The following is a 20,501-nucleotide window of genomic DNA, read 5'->3' on the forward strand; positions in this document are numbered from 1 at the left end:
TATCCCCAGTGCGCCTTCACTCCGGGCTGGAGAGAGCATCCAGTCAGTGCGAAAAGTGCAAATCAATCCCAGAGGGTTGTGCCAGCTCTGCGCTCTAGACCTCCAGTGTGCCTCCACAGTCCAGTACGTCCTGTGCCTTCTCCCCATACTCGCCCTGAGGTGCGTGTCATCAGCCCGGTGCCACCTGTACTGGTCCCACGCATCAGGCCTCCAGTGCACCTCCACAGTCCAGTACGCCCTGTGCCTCCTCTCCGCACTCGCCCTGAGGTGCGTGTCATCAGCCCGGTAACACCAGTGCCAGCACCACGCATCAGGCCTCCAGTGCGCCTCCACAGTCCAGAGCTTCTGGCGAAAGTTCCCATTCCAGAGCTTCTGGCGAAAGTTCCCATTCCAGAGCTTCTGGCGACTGTTCCCGGTCCAGAGCTTACAGCGACAGTTCCCAGTCCAGAGCTTCCGGCTATGGGCCACAGTCCAGAACCTCCAATGATGGGCCACAGTCCGGAACCTCCAAGAATAGACTAACGAGTTTCAGAATAAAGTTTCAGAAGAACTTTAAAAGTTATTTGTTTCTGGACATGTTTCTGGACATTTTGAGCCTGTACTCGAACCCACAAATGCTGATGCTCCAGATGCTCAACTAGTCTAAAGAAGGCTAGTTTTATTGCTTCTTTAAATCAGAACAATAGTTTTCAGCTGTGCTAACATACAGTTGAAGTCGGAAGTTTACATACACTTAGGTTGGAGTCATTAAAACTCGTTTTACTCTACAAATGTTTTGTTAACAAACTATAGTTTTGGCAAGTTGGTTAGGACATTTACTTTGTGCATGACACAAGTAATTATTCCAACAATTGTTTACAGATGGATTATTTCACTGCATCATAATTCCAGTGGGTCAGATGTTTACATACACTAAGTTGACTGTGCCTTTAAACTGCTTGGAAAATTCCAGAAAATTATGTCATGGCTTTAGAAGCTTCTGATAGGCTAATTGACATAATTTGAGTAAATTGGCGTAATTTGAGTCAATTGGATGTGTACCTGTGGATGTCTTTCAAGGCCTACCTTCAAACTCAGTGCCTTTTTGCCTGACATCATGGGAAAATCAAAAGAAATCAGCCAAAACCTGTAGATCTCCACAAGTCTGTTTCATCCTTGGGAACAATTTCCAAACGCCTGAAAGTACGACGTTCATCTGTACAAACAATAGTACGCAAGTATAAACACCATGGGACCACGCAGCCATCATACCACTCAGGAAGGATACATGTTCTGTCTCCTAGAGATGAATGTACTTTGGTGCGAAAAGTGCAAATCAATCCCAGAACAACAGCAAAGGACCTTGTGAAGATGTTGGAGGAAACAGGTGCAAAAGTATCTATAGCCACAGTAAAACAGGTCCTATATCGACATAACCTGAAAGGCCACTCAGCAAGGAAGAAGCCACTGCTCCAAAACCACCATAAAAAAGCCAGACTACGGTTTGCAACTGCACATGGGGACAAAGACCGCACTTTTTAGAGAAATGTCCTCTAGTCTGATGAAACAAAAATAGAACTGGCCATAATGACCATCGTTATGTTTGGAGAAAAAAGGGGCGGCTTGCAAGCCGAAGATCACCATCCCAACCGTGATGATCGGGGGTGGCAGCATCATGTTGTGGGGGTGCTTTGATGCAGAAGGGACTGGTGCACTTCACAAAATAGATGGCACCATGAGTTAAGAAAAATTGTGGATATATTGAATCAACATCTCAAGACATCCGTCAAGAAGTTAGTTTGATAGCAAATGGGTCTTCCAAATGGACAATGACCGCAAGCATACTTCCAAAGTTGTGGCAAAATGGCTTAAGGACAACCAAGTCAAGGTATTGGAGTGGCCATCACAAAGCCCTGACCTCAATCCTATAGAACATTTGCAGGCAGAACTGAAAAAGTGTGTGCGAGCAAGGAGGCCTACAAACCTGACTCAGTTACACCAGCTCTGTCAGGAGGAATGGGCCAAAATTCACCCAATTTATTGTGGGAAGCTTGTGGAAGGATACCCGAAACGTTTGACCCAAGTTAAACAATTTAAAGGTTAATGCTACCAAATACTAATTAAGTGTATGTAAACTTCTGACCCACTGGGAATTTGATGAAAGAAATAAAAGCTGAAATAAATCATTCTCTCTACTATTATTCCGACATTTCACATTCTTAAAATAAAATAAAGTGGTGATCCTAACTGACCTAAGACAGGGAATTTTTACTAGGATTAAACGTCAGGAATTATAAATGTATGGGCCTCTGTATGCCTATGTAGATTTCCATAAAAAATAAAGTCATTTACAACATTAACAATGTCTACACTGTATTTCTGATCAATTTTATATGGACAAAAAAAACTTGATTTTCTTTGAAAAACGAGGAGTGACCCCAAACTTTTGAACGGTAGTGTGTGTGTGTGTGTGTGTGATATGTATACATATATATATATACAGTGGGGCAAAAAAGTATTTAGCCAGCCACCAATTGTGCAAGTTCTCCCACTTAAAAAGATGAGAGAGGCCTGTCATTTTCATCATAGGTACACTTCAACTATGACAGACAAAATGAGAAAAAAATCCAGAAAATCACATTGTAGGATTTTTAATGAATTTATTTGCAAATTATGGTGGAAAATAAGTATTTGGTCAATAACAAAAGTTTATCTCAATACTTTGTTATATAGCCTTTGTTGGCAATGACAGAGTTCAAACGTTTTCTGTAAGTCTTCACAAGGTTTTCACACACTACTGCTGGTATTTTGGCCCATTCCTCCATGCAGATCTCCTCTAGAGCAGTGATGTTTTGGGGCTGTTGCTGGGAAACACGGACTTTCAAAGATTTTCTATGGGGTTGAGATCTGGAGACTGACTAGGCCACTCCAGGAGCTTGAAATGCTTCTTACGAAGCCACTCCTTCGTTGCCCGGGCGGTGTGTTTGGGATCATCGTCATGCTGAAAGACCCAGCCACGTTTTATTTTCAATGCCCTTGCTGATGGAAGGAGGTTTTCACTCAAAATCTCATGATACATGGCCCATTCATTCTTTCCTTTACACGGATCAGTCGTCCTGGTCCCTTTGCAGAAAAACAGCCCCAAAGCATGATGTTTCCACCCCCATGCTCCACAGTAGGTATGGTGTTCTTTGGATGCAACTCAGCATTCTTTGTCCTCCAAACACGACGAGTTGAGTTTTTACCAAAAAGTTATATTTTGGTTTCATCTGACCATATGACATTCTCCCAATCTTCTTCTGGATCATCCAAATGCTCTCTAGCAAACTTCAGACGGGCCTGGACATGTACTGGCTTAAGCAGGGGGACACGTCTGGCACTCCCATCTTAGCCACAGCTGCATGCATGGCCCTACTCAGAGCCTTGGCCTGCCTTTGGTTCCCTGTTATCCCGGCGGAGGCTTGAGAGGCAGGCTTACATGTCCGAGTGGTGGCCCCTCCGGCTCCTCTAACCTGTGCTTTGGTGGAGCCCTCTTCACAGGCTCAACCACTTGGATCGAATCTCTGGCTGCGTTTTTCCCTTTCTCCCCTGGCTTCATAGCTGCAGTCTTGGATCCAGGTAGACCAGTAGGGCTTTGGATGGTTGGTTTAGGCCCAGTGACAGGTTGCCTCAGCCCTGCTGGTTTACTGGTTCTCCCTGGAAGTGGTTTAGAGTCAATTCTGCTGAGAGCTTGGCTCCTCCTTTGCCCATTGTCCACAGCCGAGGCATCTGTCCTCTGGTTATGTTTTACTCACGGTAGTGACTCAATTAATTCTCCCCTGAGTGGCCCCCACAACTGGCCTCTGAGCCACTGGGATTGTGCTTGGGCAAACTCTGTTTAAGACAAAGGTGGTGGTGGGGGTTGCATCAGGTGCAGGGATGGTGGCTATGGGGTATGTATTTCTAGGCTGCACCTGAGCAGACATGAGGCCTGTCTTGGTTTTAGCCGCTGTACTAAGACTCATTCTCACACTGCTAGATGTGCTGGGGCGGGTGCTGGCTGTATTGGAGTGTGTGCTCGATGTATTGGTATTGTTGGTGTGTTTCCCAGTAGTGTTTGGCAGTGGTCTGGTTGTGTTGGCAGAATATGTCCTAACAGTGTTGGCCAGAAGTTTGGCAAAGTTAGGGCATGCATTGCTAGCTTTAACAGCTGGGTTGGGCTCAGTTCTGGGGTGGTTGGTGGTGCCTGGGCATGTTTTTGTAGGGAGAGTGGAGTGTGGTCTGGCTGGCACTATTTTCATGTGGGCAGGGTGACAAGTGAAAAGCATGAGCTGGGGCATACACAAAAAAAGTTGGTAGAGGTGCTGAATTACGGCGAGTAAACTGTAGACTATACAAATAAAGAGTTGCACACTGAGTGTACAAAACATTAGGAACATCTGTTCTTTCCATGACATAGACTGACTAGGTGCATCCAGATGAAAGATATGATCCCCTCTTGATGAAACCTGTTAAATCCACTTCTATCATTGTAGATGAAGGGGAGAAGACAGGTTAAAGAAGGATTTTTAAGCCTTGAGACATTGTGCATGCGTGCCATTCAGAGGGTGAATGGGAAATACAAAATATTGAAATGCCTCATGGTAGTAGGTGCCAGTCGCACCGGTTTGAGTGTCAAGATCTGCAACACTGCTGGGTTTAACACAATTAACAGTTTCCCATGTGTATCAAGAATGGTCCACCACCCAAAGGACATCCAGCCAACTTGACACAACTGTGGGAAGCATTGTCGTCAACATGGGCCAGCATCCCTGTGGAACGCTTTCAACACCTTGTAGAGGCCATGCCCCAACAAACTGAGGCTGTTCTGAGGGCAAAAGGGGGTGCAACTCAATATTAGGAAGGTTTTGTACACTCAGTGTGTAAGCTGCCAGTAATTTATTGGGTAAACCACCAAAGTTTTGGAGTTACTGTGCCTTCTTCAGCGTAATATCATGAGTGCTTGAACCAGGTTACTATGACAGATCCCTCACTATTGTCATTGGTTGCACTAATTGTCTACATAACCTGGCTCATGCATTCATGATATTACCTTGAAGGTGGCACAGTGATGCCGAAACATTGGTGGTTTTCCCAATAAATTACTGGGAGCTTATATATAGTTTGCGACTATTTCTATATATGTGTAATAACAAAACAACATCCGTTAATATAGCTAGCTAGCTTAGCAACTTTTCTGCTTTGAATCAACAGTGGTTGCTGGATCGAATCCCAGAGCTGACAAGATAAAAATCTGCCGTTCTGCCCCTGAACAAGGCAGTTGACCGACTGTTCCCCGGTAGGGCGTCGTTGTAAATTAGAATTTGTTCTTAACTGACTTTCCTAGTTAAATAAAGGTTAAATAAATACTAAACAGTGGGCCCAACTTCTCAACATCAGTAAATTATAATTGATAGTGCGCAAACTGCCAAGCTTGCTTTGAGAGAGTGTCAAGGAGGAGAGAACAGGGAGAATTACTTACGTCATCCTTCACTGCAGACATGCTGCTTCTCTCTGCTTTAATGTCATCACGGAGATAAGGTCTGAAATACGTAATGTGTGATAAGACATTATTTACACAAGTCCATGGATAAGACATGTCAAACTGAAGTATTGCCATTAATGGCAGTTAGTTACTTCATACAGGCCATAGATACTGTAGCTGTCTAGCCAGGCAGATGTATTACTTTGGGTTGGGGGGCTTCAGTTTTCCCTTGACTGCTAAGTACTCCATCAACTTCTGCTTGCGCAATTCTGTAAAAGAAAGAAGCAACGTCAATTGATAAAAATACATGTTTGTTCATTTTATTTTTTAAAGCATTCAATCTTCAATAGCTCTTACACAAAGTGTGCCAAGACTATGAACATGATATATTGTGAATCAGGGGAAGATGGATACAAATCCACAGCGTTTGAAGATTTAAGGCAAAATAAATAACATTTCAAAAACAAATTAAGCCGTGAATTTTTGTCCATCCTCTCCCGATTCAGAATATATAACTTCCATAGTTATGGCACACTGTGTAAGAACTATTGAAATTGAAAGCCAGAAAAAAAGCTGTGGATTTTTCTCCATCTACCTCTGATTCAGAATATACCATCTTCATCGTCATGGCATGCTTTGATCAATAACTATTGACCGAATATCCAGTAAAAAAATATTTTGACCTCGGTAACGCCAATGTGCCCCGCAACATTGTTGTTGCAGGATGATGGCTGTTCTCAAACTTTACGAACTAGCTAACGTTAACTAACTACGTAAAACGACATTCACGTACACTACTCTCCGTTGAGCTACGTTTGCATTTAGCTAACCGTACACCTTACCTTTTCTGTGGATTTTAGTCACCATTTCTTCCGCCTCCATTGCTGTTTGTACGAAATCTAGTCACTTGAGAAAAGTTTTATTAGTGTAAATTACTTGCTATTTCAATGGAATAAAAGTTACGGTTCGCTATTAGCCGGCTTCCGAGTTGGATGACCGTTCAAAACGATTTATCACTGTCTTGAACGCACTGTATTCAGAGATTTCCTAGTTTCCAGTTGATTTGAACGCGGCATTAGACGCTCCTGACACCTGCCAGATCTACAACGTCTGAATAGCAATATCATCCTGCGCCTAACTATGCGCCATTACAGGGACATCATTTGGAAAATGGCCAAGGGGAACAAGTTTCTGGATGAGAAGAAGCTCCGCATCAAAGAAGCTCTGATAATGCAGGATCAGGCTGCCAGAGAGAAAATGTGGCCGCTTATACAGAGGACAAGAGGGAAAGAAGGCTGGGTTCAAGGGCCCACACGCGTTTATCCAAGGAAGAATGATATTGGAACTGTGAGTACTACCAAGAGTAGAGTTAACGTACTACCACAAATAAATGCACTACAACTGATGAACACTTGCCAACTAAAAAAAGGAAGTAAATAGATGTGTTATTCTGCTACCTCAGCCGAGTGTAATTTTCCGTCGGAGTAATCCTCTCAAGGTTCACTGTTTGTTTTATTGTTCACATTACTACTTGTGTTATCTAATTTGTGTTCTTTCTTTTTTTAATGGGGGAGTTAGTTTTCAATTCACTCAATATCGTTAGTCTGAATGCTAGGGGTTAGAGAAATCTATTTTATTTGTAGCTTTATTTTTATATTGTAAATGCAGTAACGCAGATTTTGTCCTTCAGGAAACTCATCCGGGTGAAAGTGATTTGAAATTTTGGAAAGCACAACCAGATGCAAAGGGTTATACCTGGACCAACAAAACTAAGTCACGTAATTAGAATAGATTTATTCCTAATTTCCCCTTTTTTGTTACAATTTGTTATAGAAGTAGATCATCAGTTGGCTTCCTTTTCTGATCATCACTTGATTTCCCTGAATTTACAAGCTACCAAAAGATCAAAAGGTACTCGAGGATACTGGAAATGAAACAACACACTTCTTAAAGATACTGATCTCATTGAAAACATCAAATCATTAGCTAAAGATATTTTTGCAAGAAAAGACTTGGGTCATGGAAGTAGATGGGAATTCTTCAAATATAAAGTCAGAGTGGTAGCCATTAAACGCCCAAAGAGCTGATGCAATTAAAGAACCTTAAAGAAGCTTGACAGTTTTCTAAAGAAAGATAATCTATCTGAAGAAGAGGAGTCTGTATTAAAATCTTTACAACTAGAATTAGAACAGACTTACACGGATCTGGCAATGGGTGCCTTTGTAAGGTCAAGTGCAAAATGGATTGAAGAGGGTGAAAGAAACACTAGTTCCTTTTTTGCACTTGAAAAGAGAAACTACAAAAGAAAAGCAATAACTGCACTCAACATCAACGATGTTTTATGCAAAGATCCCATTACAATATCATCATTTGTCAATTCCTTTTATGAAAAGCTTTACAGCTCTCAATTTCAGGAAGAGGGTTGTGAAATCTACATTTGCCACATTCAGAATTATTTCCCTGTGATTGAGGATGATTTCCACTCAGTTTGTGAATTCAAAACTGATTTCCACTCAGTTTGAGGCTCTGAATTCAATGAAAAAAGGAAAACACCTGGCCCTGATGGCCTGTCAGTTGAATTCGATAGACAGTTTTGGGAGTTACTAGAAGAACCAATTTTTTATGTTTCAAGATTGCATTAAGTGGGCAATGGTCTCCACTATGAAACAAGGCCATATTTCATTGATTCCGAAACCCGATAAAGACCCTTCTCTCATTGACAATTGGAGACCAATTACTTTATTAAATAGTGATTACAAATTGATTGCTCTGGTTTATGCCAAAAGATTAAAGAAAGGAATAGATACCATTATAAATGAGATGAGACTCAAACAGGATTTATGAAGGGCCGTTGCCATAAGCTCTAACATTTGTTTAGTCTTGAACCTTATAGATTATTCAGATGCAATTGACTCTGATGTGGTTGCCTTATTTTTGGACTTCTGAAAAGCCTTTGACACAACTGAACATGAATTTCTCTTTAGGTCTCAAACTTTTTGGATTTGGTGAAAATTTGATCAAAATAATTTGCATGTTTTACAAAGATATAAATAGTTCTGTGTCACTAAACCTTAATACTTCCAAAAGATTCAGTATCAACAGAATTGTACGACAGGGATGCCCAATTTCGCCATTTTTATTCATTTTGGTTGTGGAACTTCTATCTCTCAATATTTCTGAATAATGCAAATTTGTATGGCTTAAACATTTTTACCAAAGAACTCAATTTCCCAACTGGCTGATGACACTACTATTTTCTTAAGAGACAAAGACCAGGTCGCCCATGCCCTTAATGCTATAACTGTATTTTCTATTGCATCAGGATTAAAACTGAATGTTTCTAAATGTGAAATCTTATGTTTATTTGACTCTGATGATAAAGAAATAGAAAATATTCCTGTAAAGGACTCTGTTAAATATTTAGGAATACATCTGTCAAAAAACACAACATTTGAATTTCTCTCCTAAAATTAAGAAAACCAAAAATATATTCAATAATTGTCTACAAAGAGATCTTCCTATACTTGGGAGAGTACTGTCCAAGGCAGAGGGACTGTCTCATTTTGTGTACCCCTCATTATCGTTATGAGTAAATCCTGCTACTTGTAAAGAGATCAATAAGACCTTTCTTGACTTCATCTGGAAAAATAAGTCTCACAAACTAAAAAAGTCAGTCCTTTCTAACAATAGAGCTGAAGGCGGTGTAGAAGTGTTGGATTTTTTGGACATAAATAACACATTTAAACTGGTTGATAAGATGTTTGATCAATACTGATTCAATATGGTATGTCATTCCAAATAATGTGTTTAATAAGTTGGGAGTCTTCAATTTTTACTGAAATGTAATTATATTCCTGAAAGATTACCTGCTAAATTGGCTAGGTTTCACCAACAAGCTTTAATGGCCTATTTTCCCATAAAGCTCATTGTTCTACCCCAGCTGGCATGAGAGGAATATTGACTTTGTTCTTGATGTTTTTGACAACAAGGGTAATATATATATATATATATATATATACCCCTTTTTTCTCCCCAATTTCATGGTATTCAATTGTTAGTAGCTACTATCTTGTCTCATCGCTACAACTCCCGTATGGGCTCAGGAGAGACGAAGGTTGAAAGTCATGTGTCCTCCGATACACAACCTAACCAAGCCGCACTGCTTCTTAACACAGCGCGCATCCAACCCGGAAGCCAGCCGCACCAATGTGTTGGAGGAAACACCGTGCACCTGGCAACCTTGGTTAGCGTGCACTGCGCCCGGCCTGCCACAGGAGTCGCTGGTGCGATATGAGACAAGGATATCCCTACCGGCCAAACCCTCCCTAACCCGGACGACACTAGGCCAATTGTGCGTCGCCCCACGGACCTCCCGGTCACAGCCGGTTGGCGACAGAGCCTGGGCGCGAACCCAGTCTCTGGCAGCACAGCAGTACAGCGCCCTTAACCACTGCACCAGTGGTCTAACTACACTAATGAAAACTCTTCTTAGCTTTGGTATTTTAAGTTTTGTGACGACCCTCCCACACTGTCTGCCGAATTCTTAAGACACACCCTCGTCCACTTACCCTCGCCTTATGCCCCTGGGGGAATCCTCGTCTCCATCTTAGGGGTCGTTCCAAATGTTTAGCCAAGAAAGGGAATTTTGCAAGGTAAACCCCTCAACCCTCATTTTAGTCGGCTTTGCGAGTGTACAATTATGTTCACCACGGGCCTAAAACACCCAATAATTAAATTTGCTACAATTGTACATCTGCTAAGAAAAGTCTGCGAAAACTTAAAAACAACATTCATGGATAATGGAACACTGTCACGTTTTGACCTTAGTTCCTTTGTTTTGTCTTTGTTTATATGGTCAGGGCGTGAGTTGGGGTGGGCAGTCTGGTTGTTTTTCTATGTTTGGTTTTTGTGTTCGGCCTAGTATGGTTCTCAATCAGAGGCAGGTGTCGTTAGTTGTCTCTGATTGAGAATCATACTTAGGTAGCCTTTTTTCCACCTGTGTTTTGTGGGTGTTTATTTTCTGTCTTTGTGTTATGTGTGTATGTCACCAGACAGGACTGTTTCGTTCATTTAGTTATTTTTGTATTGATTCAGTGTTTTCTTTAATTAAAATTATGAACACTTACCACGCTGCATTTTGGTCCGATCCTTACTCCTCCTCAGACAAAGAGGAGGAAATCCGTTACAAACACACAAGTGTAAGTAAAAACGAATGCAAATATGTTAGAAATTGAGCAACTAATGCACATGACGGCACAAACACGTCTCATAAAAAGTAGATATGATTTTTCCTTCTTCAGCAGTTCCAGCTAGGTAGCCTCTCGTTAGTTAGCTAATTAATTTGCTAGCTGTCATACAGTAGGAGCATTGTTAATAATGATATATTTAATATAAGTAGACATACACTCTTAATTGACTAGCACATATAAAGCAATCACAAGCTACCGGTGGCTGAAAACACAATCATCGTTGAATGAACTAGTGACGAATTAAAAAAATAATTTATTCCGCCCTTGCCCTGCAAGTGTATACTAGTCAGACTTCATAATACGTCATCAGAAGTGTCCACTTAATTTGAGGGCTGAGGGGATAGGGTGTGTCTTAAGTGTTTGGACCGTATTCTTTGCTCTTGTTTTCCGTAAAGCCGGAAGTGTCGTCAGTGAAATGGGTATATCTGGGCTCCAGTGTGTCCCGGGGATAAATACACCTTTCCCCCATACATTGAAGAGACTCTTCACACAGACACATTGTTGTTTTTGCTTGTGGCATTTTGGAGCTTCTTTGTGTTTTTGTTTTGGCACCCCTCATTATCACCATCTATGCATGCATCCACTCACTGGCACTACTGACTACACACACCATTGTTACTTGTATATAGTTTACGTTGTTTAATTAATGTTTGTTACGTCTTTATCTCTGTGTTGTCTCCCTCACTGTTATGGGCTATGAGCCAGTGCAGTAACAGTGTCAGCTAACCACACCCAGAGCCATGTATTTAGAGCAGTAGCGACCTGTCATTTTGAGCCCCACATTTTAGCAAAAAATACAAAGAAGTAGAAATACACTTTTTTTGTACTTTTTTAATCATTGAAAAAAAAGTTGCATACAAACATGATCTCTTTTTTTCTTTCTTGATTAAGGCAGCTCCAACATGCAGGTGTTTCAGCTTGCTCAGTGCTTTCTGTGGTGGGGCAGCCAGTGGAAAATACGGAGCGTAGGGGTTGGTAATGTTCTCTAGTTGCGCAGTGATTGGCTCAGTGTTCTGTCACTCATGGAGACACTACATCGCTGCCAAATCTAGTGGTAGGGCTCGAAAATTCAAGCTCCTTGGGTGCTGCCATAGAGTTACATTAGAAGTGTTCATCCAAGAAGGCTCAAAGTCATTGGCCACGGATAAAATGACATCGAATCACGTTATGTCTACATTAGCTTTGATTGGACTGATCATGTCAACATCATACTTTCAAAATCTTAGCTAGCAGTAATCATCATGAAATAAGTCAACAATCTACTGACAAATCCATTTTAATCCTTGTCATGTGAATATAAATAATTAAGAGAAATAATAGATGAAATATATTGGTGCTAATCATCCATTGGACATAAACATTCCACAACAAGTTGTAAATTGCAAATTCAACAATGAGTGGTTTCGAAGGAATCAGTTGCTGCTAACTGCAACCATTGCAAAGCAATCACTAGCTTGCTATTCAGTGGAGTGGGTGTGGAGTTTCAAGTCTGTGTCTCTTTTCCAAGCTTAAAATGATAAACATTCAATATTGGCCATGCTGTCAATCCAGCATGATTTCTGCCTCACTTAAAACAACTTAACTCCAGACTGGGAAATCTGACATCAGTGAGTTCAAGACAACTGGGAACTCAGGAAAAAACGAGCTGGGAAAATACGTTTTGAATGGTTATCCAACAACGGAATTGTAAGTCGGGAACTTGGGACTCTTTCTAGCGCTACGACCTGAAGATCATCATCATGATATGACCTTGTTTTTTTCAGAGTTTCCAGTTGTCTTGAAAGCACCATAAATCCAGAAAATGCCAGACTTTGATGGCAAAATTTGCCCACGAAGGGCTGCAGTGCCACCTTCCTGTTCAAGTGAGCACAGCACAACAAGGTGAGTCCAAAAATGTTTGGTATGCTGCTGAATAAATGATGTAATATGCCAAGGAGATATGTATACGGTAGCTAAGAAAGTAATACTAATTGTCTGTTGTGTAGTAAGCTGTTAGTAGCCCATGTGCCTCATCCTTATAATTTGGTATATTTTCCCCTCTTAATTTCGCCCAGTGTTCTGACTTGGTGCTGCACATGTAGCCTATAACCTGTTGTAGAGAAATGTAATCATTGAATATTGTACAAGCTTTCATTGTCTGCTTATATGCCCCTTTTATTTATCCTTGACACGTCCTGACCATAGAGAGTCCTTATTTTCTATGGTGGAGTCGGTCAGGGCGTGACTGGGGGTTAGTCTAGTTTATTATTTCTATGTGGGGTTCTAGTTTTGTTTTTCTATGTTGGTGGATTTGTATGATTCCCAATAAGAGGCAGCTGATAATCGTTGTCTCTAACTGGGGATCATATTTAGCCTTTTTCCCACCTGTGGGTTGTGGGATATTGTATTCTGAGTAAATGTAGCACCGGTTCGTTGTTCTTTTATGGTTTATTGTTTTTGTTAAGTTTCACTATTAATAAATGATGTAGAACCCAACATTCGCTGCGCCTTGGTCCATTTCTACAAATGATCGTGACAATCCTACCATTCTGACTTGGTGTACAGGGAGAATACTGTAAGAATGGCCCATGTTCTGAATTCTGTCGCTGTACATTTCAAAAGTGCTGAACAAATAGTTATATTGACTACGTAGTGTCCTAGCTCTATATATATTTTTTAAAGTCAGAAAATGAGGCTGAATGAACTGTTTCGCTGCCAGACAAGGCTTCGCTGATAGCCAGGTCTAGCAATAGTAAGGTGTTGGGACAGCTTTAGGCTCTAACAGTTTGTGGGCACCATTTGTCACAGTTATAGTGCAATTAATGTATTGTTCAGTGTTTGTATTGTGTATTGTTTAGTGGCTTTGCTGGCATGCATCCCCAAAAATGTTTTTTGTTTGCTCCACCAAGAATTTGTCATCGCACCAGAGGGTGGCAGAGACCGTCCTAGAGAACTTTTATTGGACTCAGGTGTCTTATTATTTCATGATTGTCTCCCTGTTACAAGAGGTGTGATTTCTGTGGTCATCTGCAGACGCTTGAATTGTTTACTGTGTGCAATTGGTTCCTGAGTGAGTAGTCAAGACTTAGTGGTGTTTTTTCCAAGTGTACTGTGATCCTGCGTCTACCGTATCACAGTAAAGTATTATGTTTATCCTTTAACCACTGATTCCTTCTCTGGTCTCTTCGCTGCACCTGGGTCCAACCTTACCACGTCACAGATTTACATGCTAAAATCACCACTGATTTATAGAGTTAGAGGCTAATGCAGTTTCTACATTATGATGCATTTACATGACACTTCAACGTTCTATGGCAGCCATGGTAGCTCCCCATTAACATTACATGGAGAATATAACAATTTTAAAAATGATACAACTGAATGTATAGACTGAGCATCATGATGCATTTACACAGAGGAAGAGGCGGTGCGAGATGTTTCACTCGCACCAAAATATGTCTAAAACAAGCACAATGCATTTCTATGGGCTTATTTTGTACCTAAGCTTGGGTGTATTGTAGAGCCCACTTGTCACACAGTTACAGTCAACAATGCTCTGGATATCATGAAACCAGATCTGCTAGGGCGAGTAAAATGGTCAGAGTGAGGTGTTTTCTCATTTGTGTCTGGAAGTAGCTAGCCAATGTTAGCTAGTTAGCTTGGGTGTTTGACTGCCGTTGTGAGGTCAGAACGCTCTACTCCTTGGCCAGAGCATCCAGTGTGCGCTCAAAACACTCTGAATTTTTTGAACGGACAACCTAACAACACCTAGATCGCACTCTGGCACTCCGGAGTGAATTTACGAACACACCCCTTGTCTTTTGCCTTCCCTCCTTTGGGACAATGACTATCATTGTTAGGGTGGAGACATGAGCATCTCCTCATTTTATACAGATTTCTGATTTACATGACGCTATAACATTCTATGTTAGCCATGTTAACTACCCATGAACATTTAATGGGGATTATTGAAACAATGCCCTCTAACTGAATGTCTAGAATTAGAACAATATTAAACATTCTAAAAGTTGGCCAAGTGCAGCATTCAAAACAACTGGGAACTTGGAAATATCAGACTTCAGTGTGTTCAAGACAACTGGGAATTTGGGAAAACAACTTGATCTGGCTGTGAGAAATTGTTTTGAACGGTCATCCAACTCAGAATTCCAACTCGGGAACTCTTTAGGCTCTTTCTAGAACTCCGACTTTCTGTCCTGAAGATCACTGATGTCATGATTTGACCTTGTGTTTTTCAGAGTTCCCAGGTGTCATAATTCTACATATATGACTCTGACCACATATGTTATGGTGCTTTGAAGACAACTGGGAAATCTGGAGAGAAAACAAGGTCAAATCATGACATCCATGCTCTTCAGGTCGGAATGTTGGCACTCTAGAAAGATGAGTTTCCAACTTGGAATTCTGAGTTTTTCCCAGTTGGGGCTCATTTTTTTCAGGGTTCCGAAATTGTCTGGAATTCACTGAAGTCAGAAGTCGTAGATTTCCCAGGTGCGACTTGTTTTGATTGGATATTATAGCAATCTATCAGTCGATGATGTAGCACTCAACCATACATTGGTTATTGTGTCACATCGCCTTTGCTGTAGAATGTAGCCATAAGTATGGTTCTATATCTATGGGTACGCCCAGAGCCATATATAACATTTTCTTAATATATGGCTCTGGGTACTCCTACTAAAGTTGTGAATTTATAGAAAATTCATTAACATAGTGGTGAACTATGATTTATATACATTTGTCATCTTTTTTTTATTGGTGTGTTGTGGTTCTGGTATTTGGTCTCCCAATTACCATGTTATTACAGTACCATGAGAGAAAAAGATATATTCAATTTAAATATGTTTATTAAAAAGAGCACATAAGAATTTTAAATGTTTGCATGTATCAATGAATATGTGCAACATCAACAGAGCCAAATAAATACATTGATAAATAAGTATAAATTACTGAATTATAGATATATTAATAAATAGTAGAACAATAATGACTTAGTTTTCATTTTAAGCATATTTCGATTATATCAGGGGTGCTTACCACAATATTGACTACGTCAATACACCCCAATGGTAACATGCTGTACTCAGTACATACTCTAAACCTCATGAAATTCTTGTGTCTTACAAGCAATACACTTAAATCTGTTGATGTGCGTGCACCCACAGTGGCAACCCAGTCCTGATCACAGAGGCCCAATAGAATCACATGAATTGTAGAGGATCTCTATTGGAGGCCTTGGCCTGACTGGTGTTGTGTCAGTGTTTGCGGCCATCTTAGTTGTGGCGCTGGATGGTGAAGGTGGTAAGGCGGTTGGGGGCTGCCTTCTGACACATGTCCACCGGTTTGGTGTAGTCCTGCTGCATGTCCGTGCTGATGAACCAGTTCCTGAACCTGGCAGACTCCAGGGTACTGATGTCAACCCCGGTGTTCCGTCTGTAGAAAAGGAAACGCACCATGTCGCTCTGCTGGCTGATGGACTTCAGCTGCTCCTTGTCCGCAACCTCCTGAGGAGAGAGAGAGAGGATCAGGGGTTAAACTCAATATTAACGGTCAGAGGTCACCACCAGGAGTGAATATAAATGTTTCTCTGGCTATTGGTTTAAGGATGTGGCTGTTGGAACAAAACCTGTCCACACTGTGGCTCCCCAGTACCAGGGTTGGCCACCCCTGCCCTAGCTATCGAGTCTTATTTAACTACACTGCAACTATCTCCTACATTCCACATGTAGTAGTATGGGGTGCCATTTGTAAGGCTGAACGGTCTATTTTTCTAGGCACTTTTCCCCAAAATGTAGTTCTGTTTATTCAGAAGTAGTAGTATTAACTCAGTAGTATTTATCCAGTCATAATATTATTCAGTAGTAGTATTATGCATTATTATTATTATTCAGTTCTAGTATTATTTATTCAGTAGTAGTTTTCATTCAATAGTAGTATTGTAATGCTCCGGGTGTCGTGGGTGTGGAGTCAAATGCAGGAAACAGAGATTTCAATGCTGTGCGTCTTTTAATAGCGCTTAACACACCACAGGGTGCTCACAAAAGTAACGTTCCCAAACACAGGGAATCAAAATGTACAATGGAACAAATCACGACCAGGCACAAAACACGTACCTCTACAACAGAGCCGAAGGTTACATAGAAATAATCCCGCACAACAACCAGGCGGGCCGGCTGTCTAATAAAGACAAACTAATTAACCCTACACAGGTGCTACCACTAAACATACAAGGAGGGGGAGGAAAAACAATCAGTGGCAGCTAATAGGCCGGTGACGACGACCGCCGAGCGCCACCCGCCCGGGAAAAGGAAACACCCTCGGTTGGACTCGTGACAAGTATTCATTTAGTAGTTGTGGTATTTACCTCTAGGTGCAGGGTGGGCCTGCCTCCCGATTTGGAGCAGGACAGGTAGAGGTTGGATCCCTTTATGCCTAGGGCTACAGGTCTGGCTTCAGTCTCAATGGGGACGGGCGTGACGTACGAAGACAGGTTCAAATGCACTGGGACAGAGGAGAGGAGAAGAGAGTCAGTCAGCATCATTCATCAGAACTCAACTGTGAATTAAAATCATCTTATTTAATTAGTTCATATATTTAGCATGTGATAAGGCCACACAGAGGGCCAAAAATGATTACAGACAGCTGTGATAATCTGAAGTACCCAAATGGGCCACTAGATGTCTTGTGATATATTACACAAAATCCTTGAAATTTGGGACTGAGCCTCAGTTGTTAACATACCTTTGTGGTAGCTGCTGCCTCCCTGGAGCATCATGGCGTGCAGCTCCATAGCCTCATTCATCAGGACCCAGCACTTGTTCTCAGAGTCAGTGACGCTACACTCATACTGTGATGTACTGCTGAACCCTGCTGCCCTCCTCCTTGTTGAGGGCGCCGACTCCAACTCCAACACTATATGTTCTGGTGAGAAGAGAGAAAAGGATGTAGGAGATGAGTGAATGGTTGTATGAATACACTTGATTGAGCTCCCGAGTTGCACAGCGGTCTAGGGCACTGCATCTCAGTGCTAGAGGCATCACTAGACACCCTGGTTCGATTCCAGGCTGTATCTTAACTGGCTGTGATTGGGAGTCCCATAGGGCGGCGCACAATTGGCCCAGCGTCGCCCAGGTTTGGCCGGTGCAGGCCGTCATTGTAAATAACAATTTGTTCTTAACTGACTTGCCTAGTTAAATAAAGGTTAAATGTCAAAAATTATAATTTAATTCCATCCCTACTGGTCTATGGGCTCTGTTAAGATATCCACACTACAGTAGCATACCACTTTTAATGAAGCAATGTGTTGGGCATGCATTTTAAATGGTATTCTATAGTGTGATGTTTGGAACATAGGCCAGTGGTGATAGCTAATGGTATTGTGTGGTACACATTGGAAATCCCCTTAGGGGTAGCCTGGTCCCAGATCTGTTTGTGCTGTCTTGCCAAATCCTATGGTCATTGTCATACCAAACAGTACAAACTGATCTGGGATCAGGCTAGCCCCTTAGGGTGCTCCTCCAGTCCATTGTCTTTGACCTTGCTCCCTACCTTCCACAGCACTCTCCAGCAAGAAGTTGAGCAGGTCCTTGTCCTTGAACTCGGTTCCCATGGTAACCCCCTCGCCACCCTTTAACCTCTCCATGGCGATGATGAGGTTGGCAATGTGGCGCATGGTGATGGGGTGATGGGATACCTCCAGATCCAGACCCTGAGGCAGCTTGGAGCTCCATGCTGTGCTTTCAGAGGTGTTCTGCACAGGACACACACAGGGGAAGAGGAAATATTACATTATATGTTGTATCAGTGTAGAATTGTTTTGGGGGGGGTTTAACATTTCCTGTATAATTAAATTTGAATGTTTTATGTCCAACTGTATGTCTTGTCCTTGTAGTAGCTGGGGACTCACCTTTATTAAACTGTAGTTTGACTCAAAATCCATGTCTGTGTAGTTAGATCTGGAAAATAAAAGCATCCGTTTGTAAAGCTCTGTCCTGTCCATAATATATTGGCATCATGCTTAGTCAGTTGCTTAAAGATGCTGAAGAGTTGAAAGCTCATTCAGATCTGATGTTAACAGTAAATACATATGCAGTTCAAACTAAATAAACATTTTAAATATGAGTTATTACTAACACTATATAGCAATAAATAATGCTACCACAATTAGCTGTATAATACATGGACATCAATACAGTAGAAGTATTATTGCAAACATGAGTAAAGTATAAAGTTAATTTACCTTAATGAGTTGTTTTGAAGTTTGTAGGTAGGTAGCAGTGTCTTGTATTCAGTCCTTAGTTCTTGTGAATCGTAAATTGTTCTCTGAACCAATGTTTTCTGACTACATGTTGTGAGCTGTATGTCCTATATACACCCTGGGCACACACTGGGAATTTCCCTCTACACACAGGAGGAAGTGGGATGGTTTTACCAGACCAGCTAGCACATTGTATTGTTTAAAGGGACAATCCGCAGTTCAAACTATAACAAAGCGTCCTCCCGCCCGTATCATTAAAAAGCTGAGGGATGGGGCTGGAGAAATGTAACCACTCTCAAATTCAGAGACAGAGCTATGAATGCAATTACTGACCATCCACGATATTTAAAAAAAATAGTTTTAACCATGTTTTGAAGCTATATAGTGTTTGTTTATATGTTCTGTTTACAAACATTGTAGTGAAACCAGCTATGTTTTGGGTTCTGATGGGGTACTATAGATATGCTGAAATATGCTCGTGAGGCATTTATAAATTCAAGAATCAATGTGTATGCCTAAATGTCATTAATTTTTTCCAAAAAGGAATGTAACACCTGCAGATTGCCCCTTTAATGATGTTGGTGATGAAATACTGGACAGTTTGACGTACAGTATTACACTCATATGTTAAATTCTAGCTTGTGTACATGCTCGTTACTGACGTGCCACTTATTGTATTGATTTATCTTCTTCTGGTTGATGTCATGTGCCTGTTTGTCTGATACTGATGTGTTGAGGCTGCTGTCGTGCTCCAGGTCTCTCAAAGAAATATGTTTTTTAACTCAATGGGACTGGTTAAATAGAAATGTTTTAAAAACAGGATACTAATGCATTTGCCTTTTTCCCCTGTTGATAGAGTAAGTGTATTGTAATAGTGCCAATATACTTTATTAACGACATTCGTGTGTTTTCATGACTTCAAATCTCAATATAACTAAATGAATAGAAGATAAACCATTGTTCATGTCAACACTAAGTAAGATGAGTCCGATTAAGCAACTTAACACCTGACTTTATAATAAAACGTATTATAATACTACCTTGTAATTTTACTTGTAAATTACTTTTCATACATTACGGTTAAAGTGCAAAGAATGGTCTATAGTTGAAATGACTGTGGTATCATATGTTGTTGTTTTTCCCTACTCAATTTAGTTACAAGCACTGACTGACTGTAAAATACATGTAGCTCTGGATAAAAGCCTCTGCGAAATGACAAAAAATGTAATGTATATGTAAATACGAATACAATATTTACTGTATGTTTAAATCCATCTTCCTAAAGGCCTAGGAAACTAAACTTCATTTCTAAAGTTGTCTGAGGTCATAAAAATAAATGGAGAGTAGGCTTAATCCTGTTGTTCCCTCAGGTGAAATACTATAAGTTTTTGTTCTATTCTATCATTTCCTAATCTTGTCATTTCTGCTTATGTCAAGCATGCTTAAATGTAATGAATTTTCAGATGTGAGTAAATTCCTTAATCCCGGCTCATCATATTGTGAAGTAACAAGGGAC

At 41.0% G+C, this 20,501-nt stretch overlaps 1 protein-coding gene across 1 annotated transcript; it reads right to left on the reverse strand.

Moving 5' to 3' along the window:
• Positions 1–15,557: 15,557 nt before the first annotated feature.
• On the reverse strand, positions 15,558–19,113 carry LOC112248882 (interleukin-1 beta). The gene is made up of 6 exons (XM_024418276.2): positions 18,968–19,113; positions 18,635–18,683; positions 18,277–18,478; positions 17,470–17,649; positions 17,093–17,229; positions 15,558–16,232 (listed from the first exon to the last, which is right to left on the reverse strand). Exons 2-6 carry the CDS (start codon positions 18,665–18,667, stop codon positions 16,002–16,004), a joined length of 783 nt encoding a protein of 260 aa, XP_024274044.1. The 5' UTR covers positions 18,668–18,683; positions 18,968–19,113; the 3' UTR covers positions 15,558–16,001.
• Between the last annotated feature and the right edge of the window lie 1,388 nt (positions 19,114–20,501).

This window comes from Oncorhynchus tshawytscha, linkage group LG04, assembly GCF_018296145.1.
Source record: "Oncorhynchus tshawytscha isolate Ot180627B linkage group LG04, Otsh_v2.0, whole genome shotgun sequence".
Lineage (NCBI taxonomy): Eukaryota > Metazoa > Chordata > Actinopteri > Salmoniformes > Salmonidae > Oncorhynchus > Oncorhynchus tshawytscha.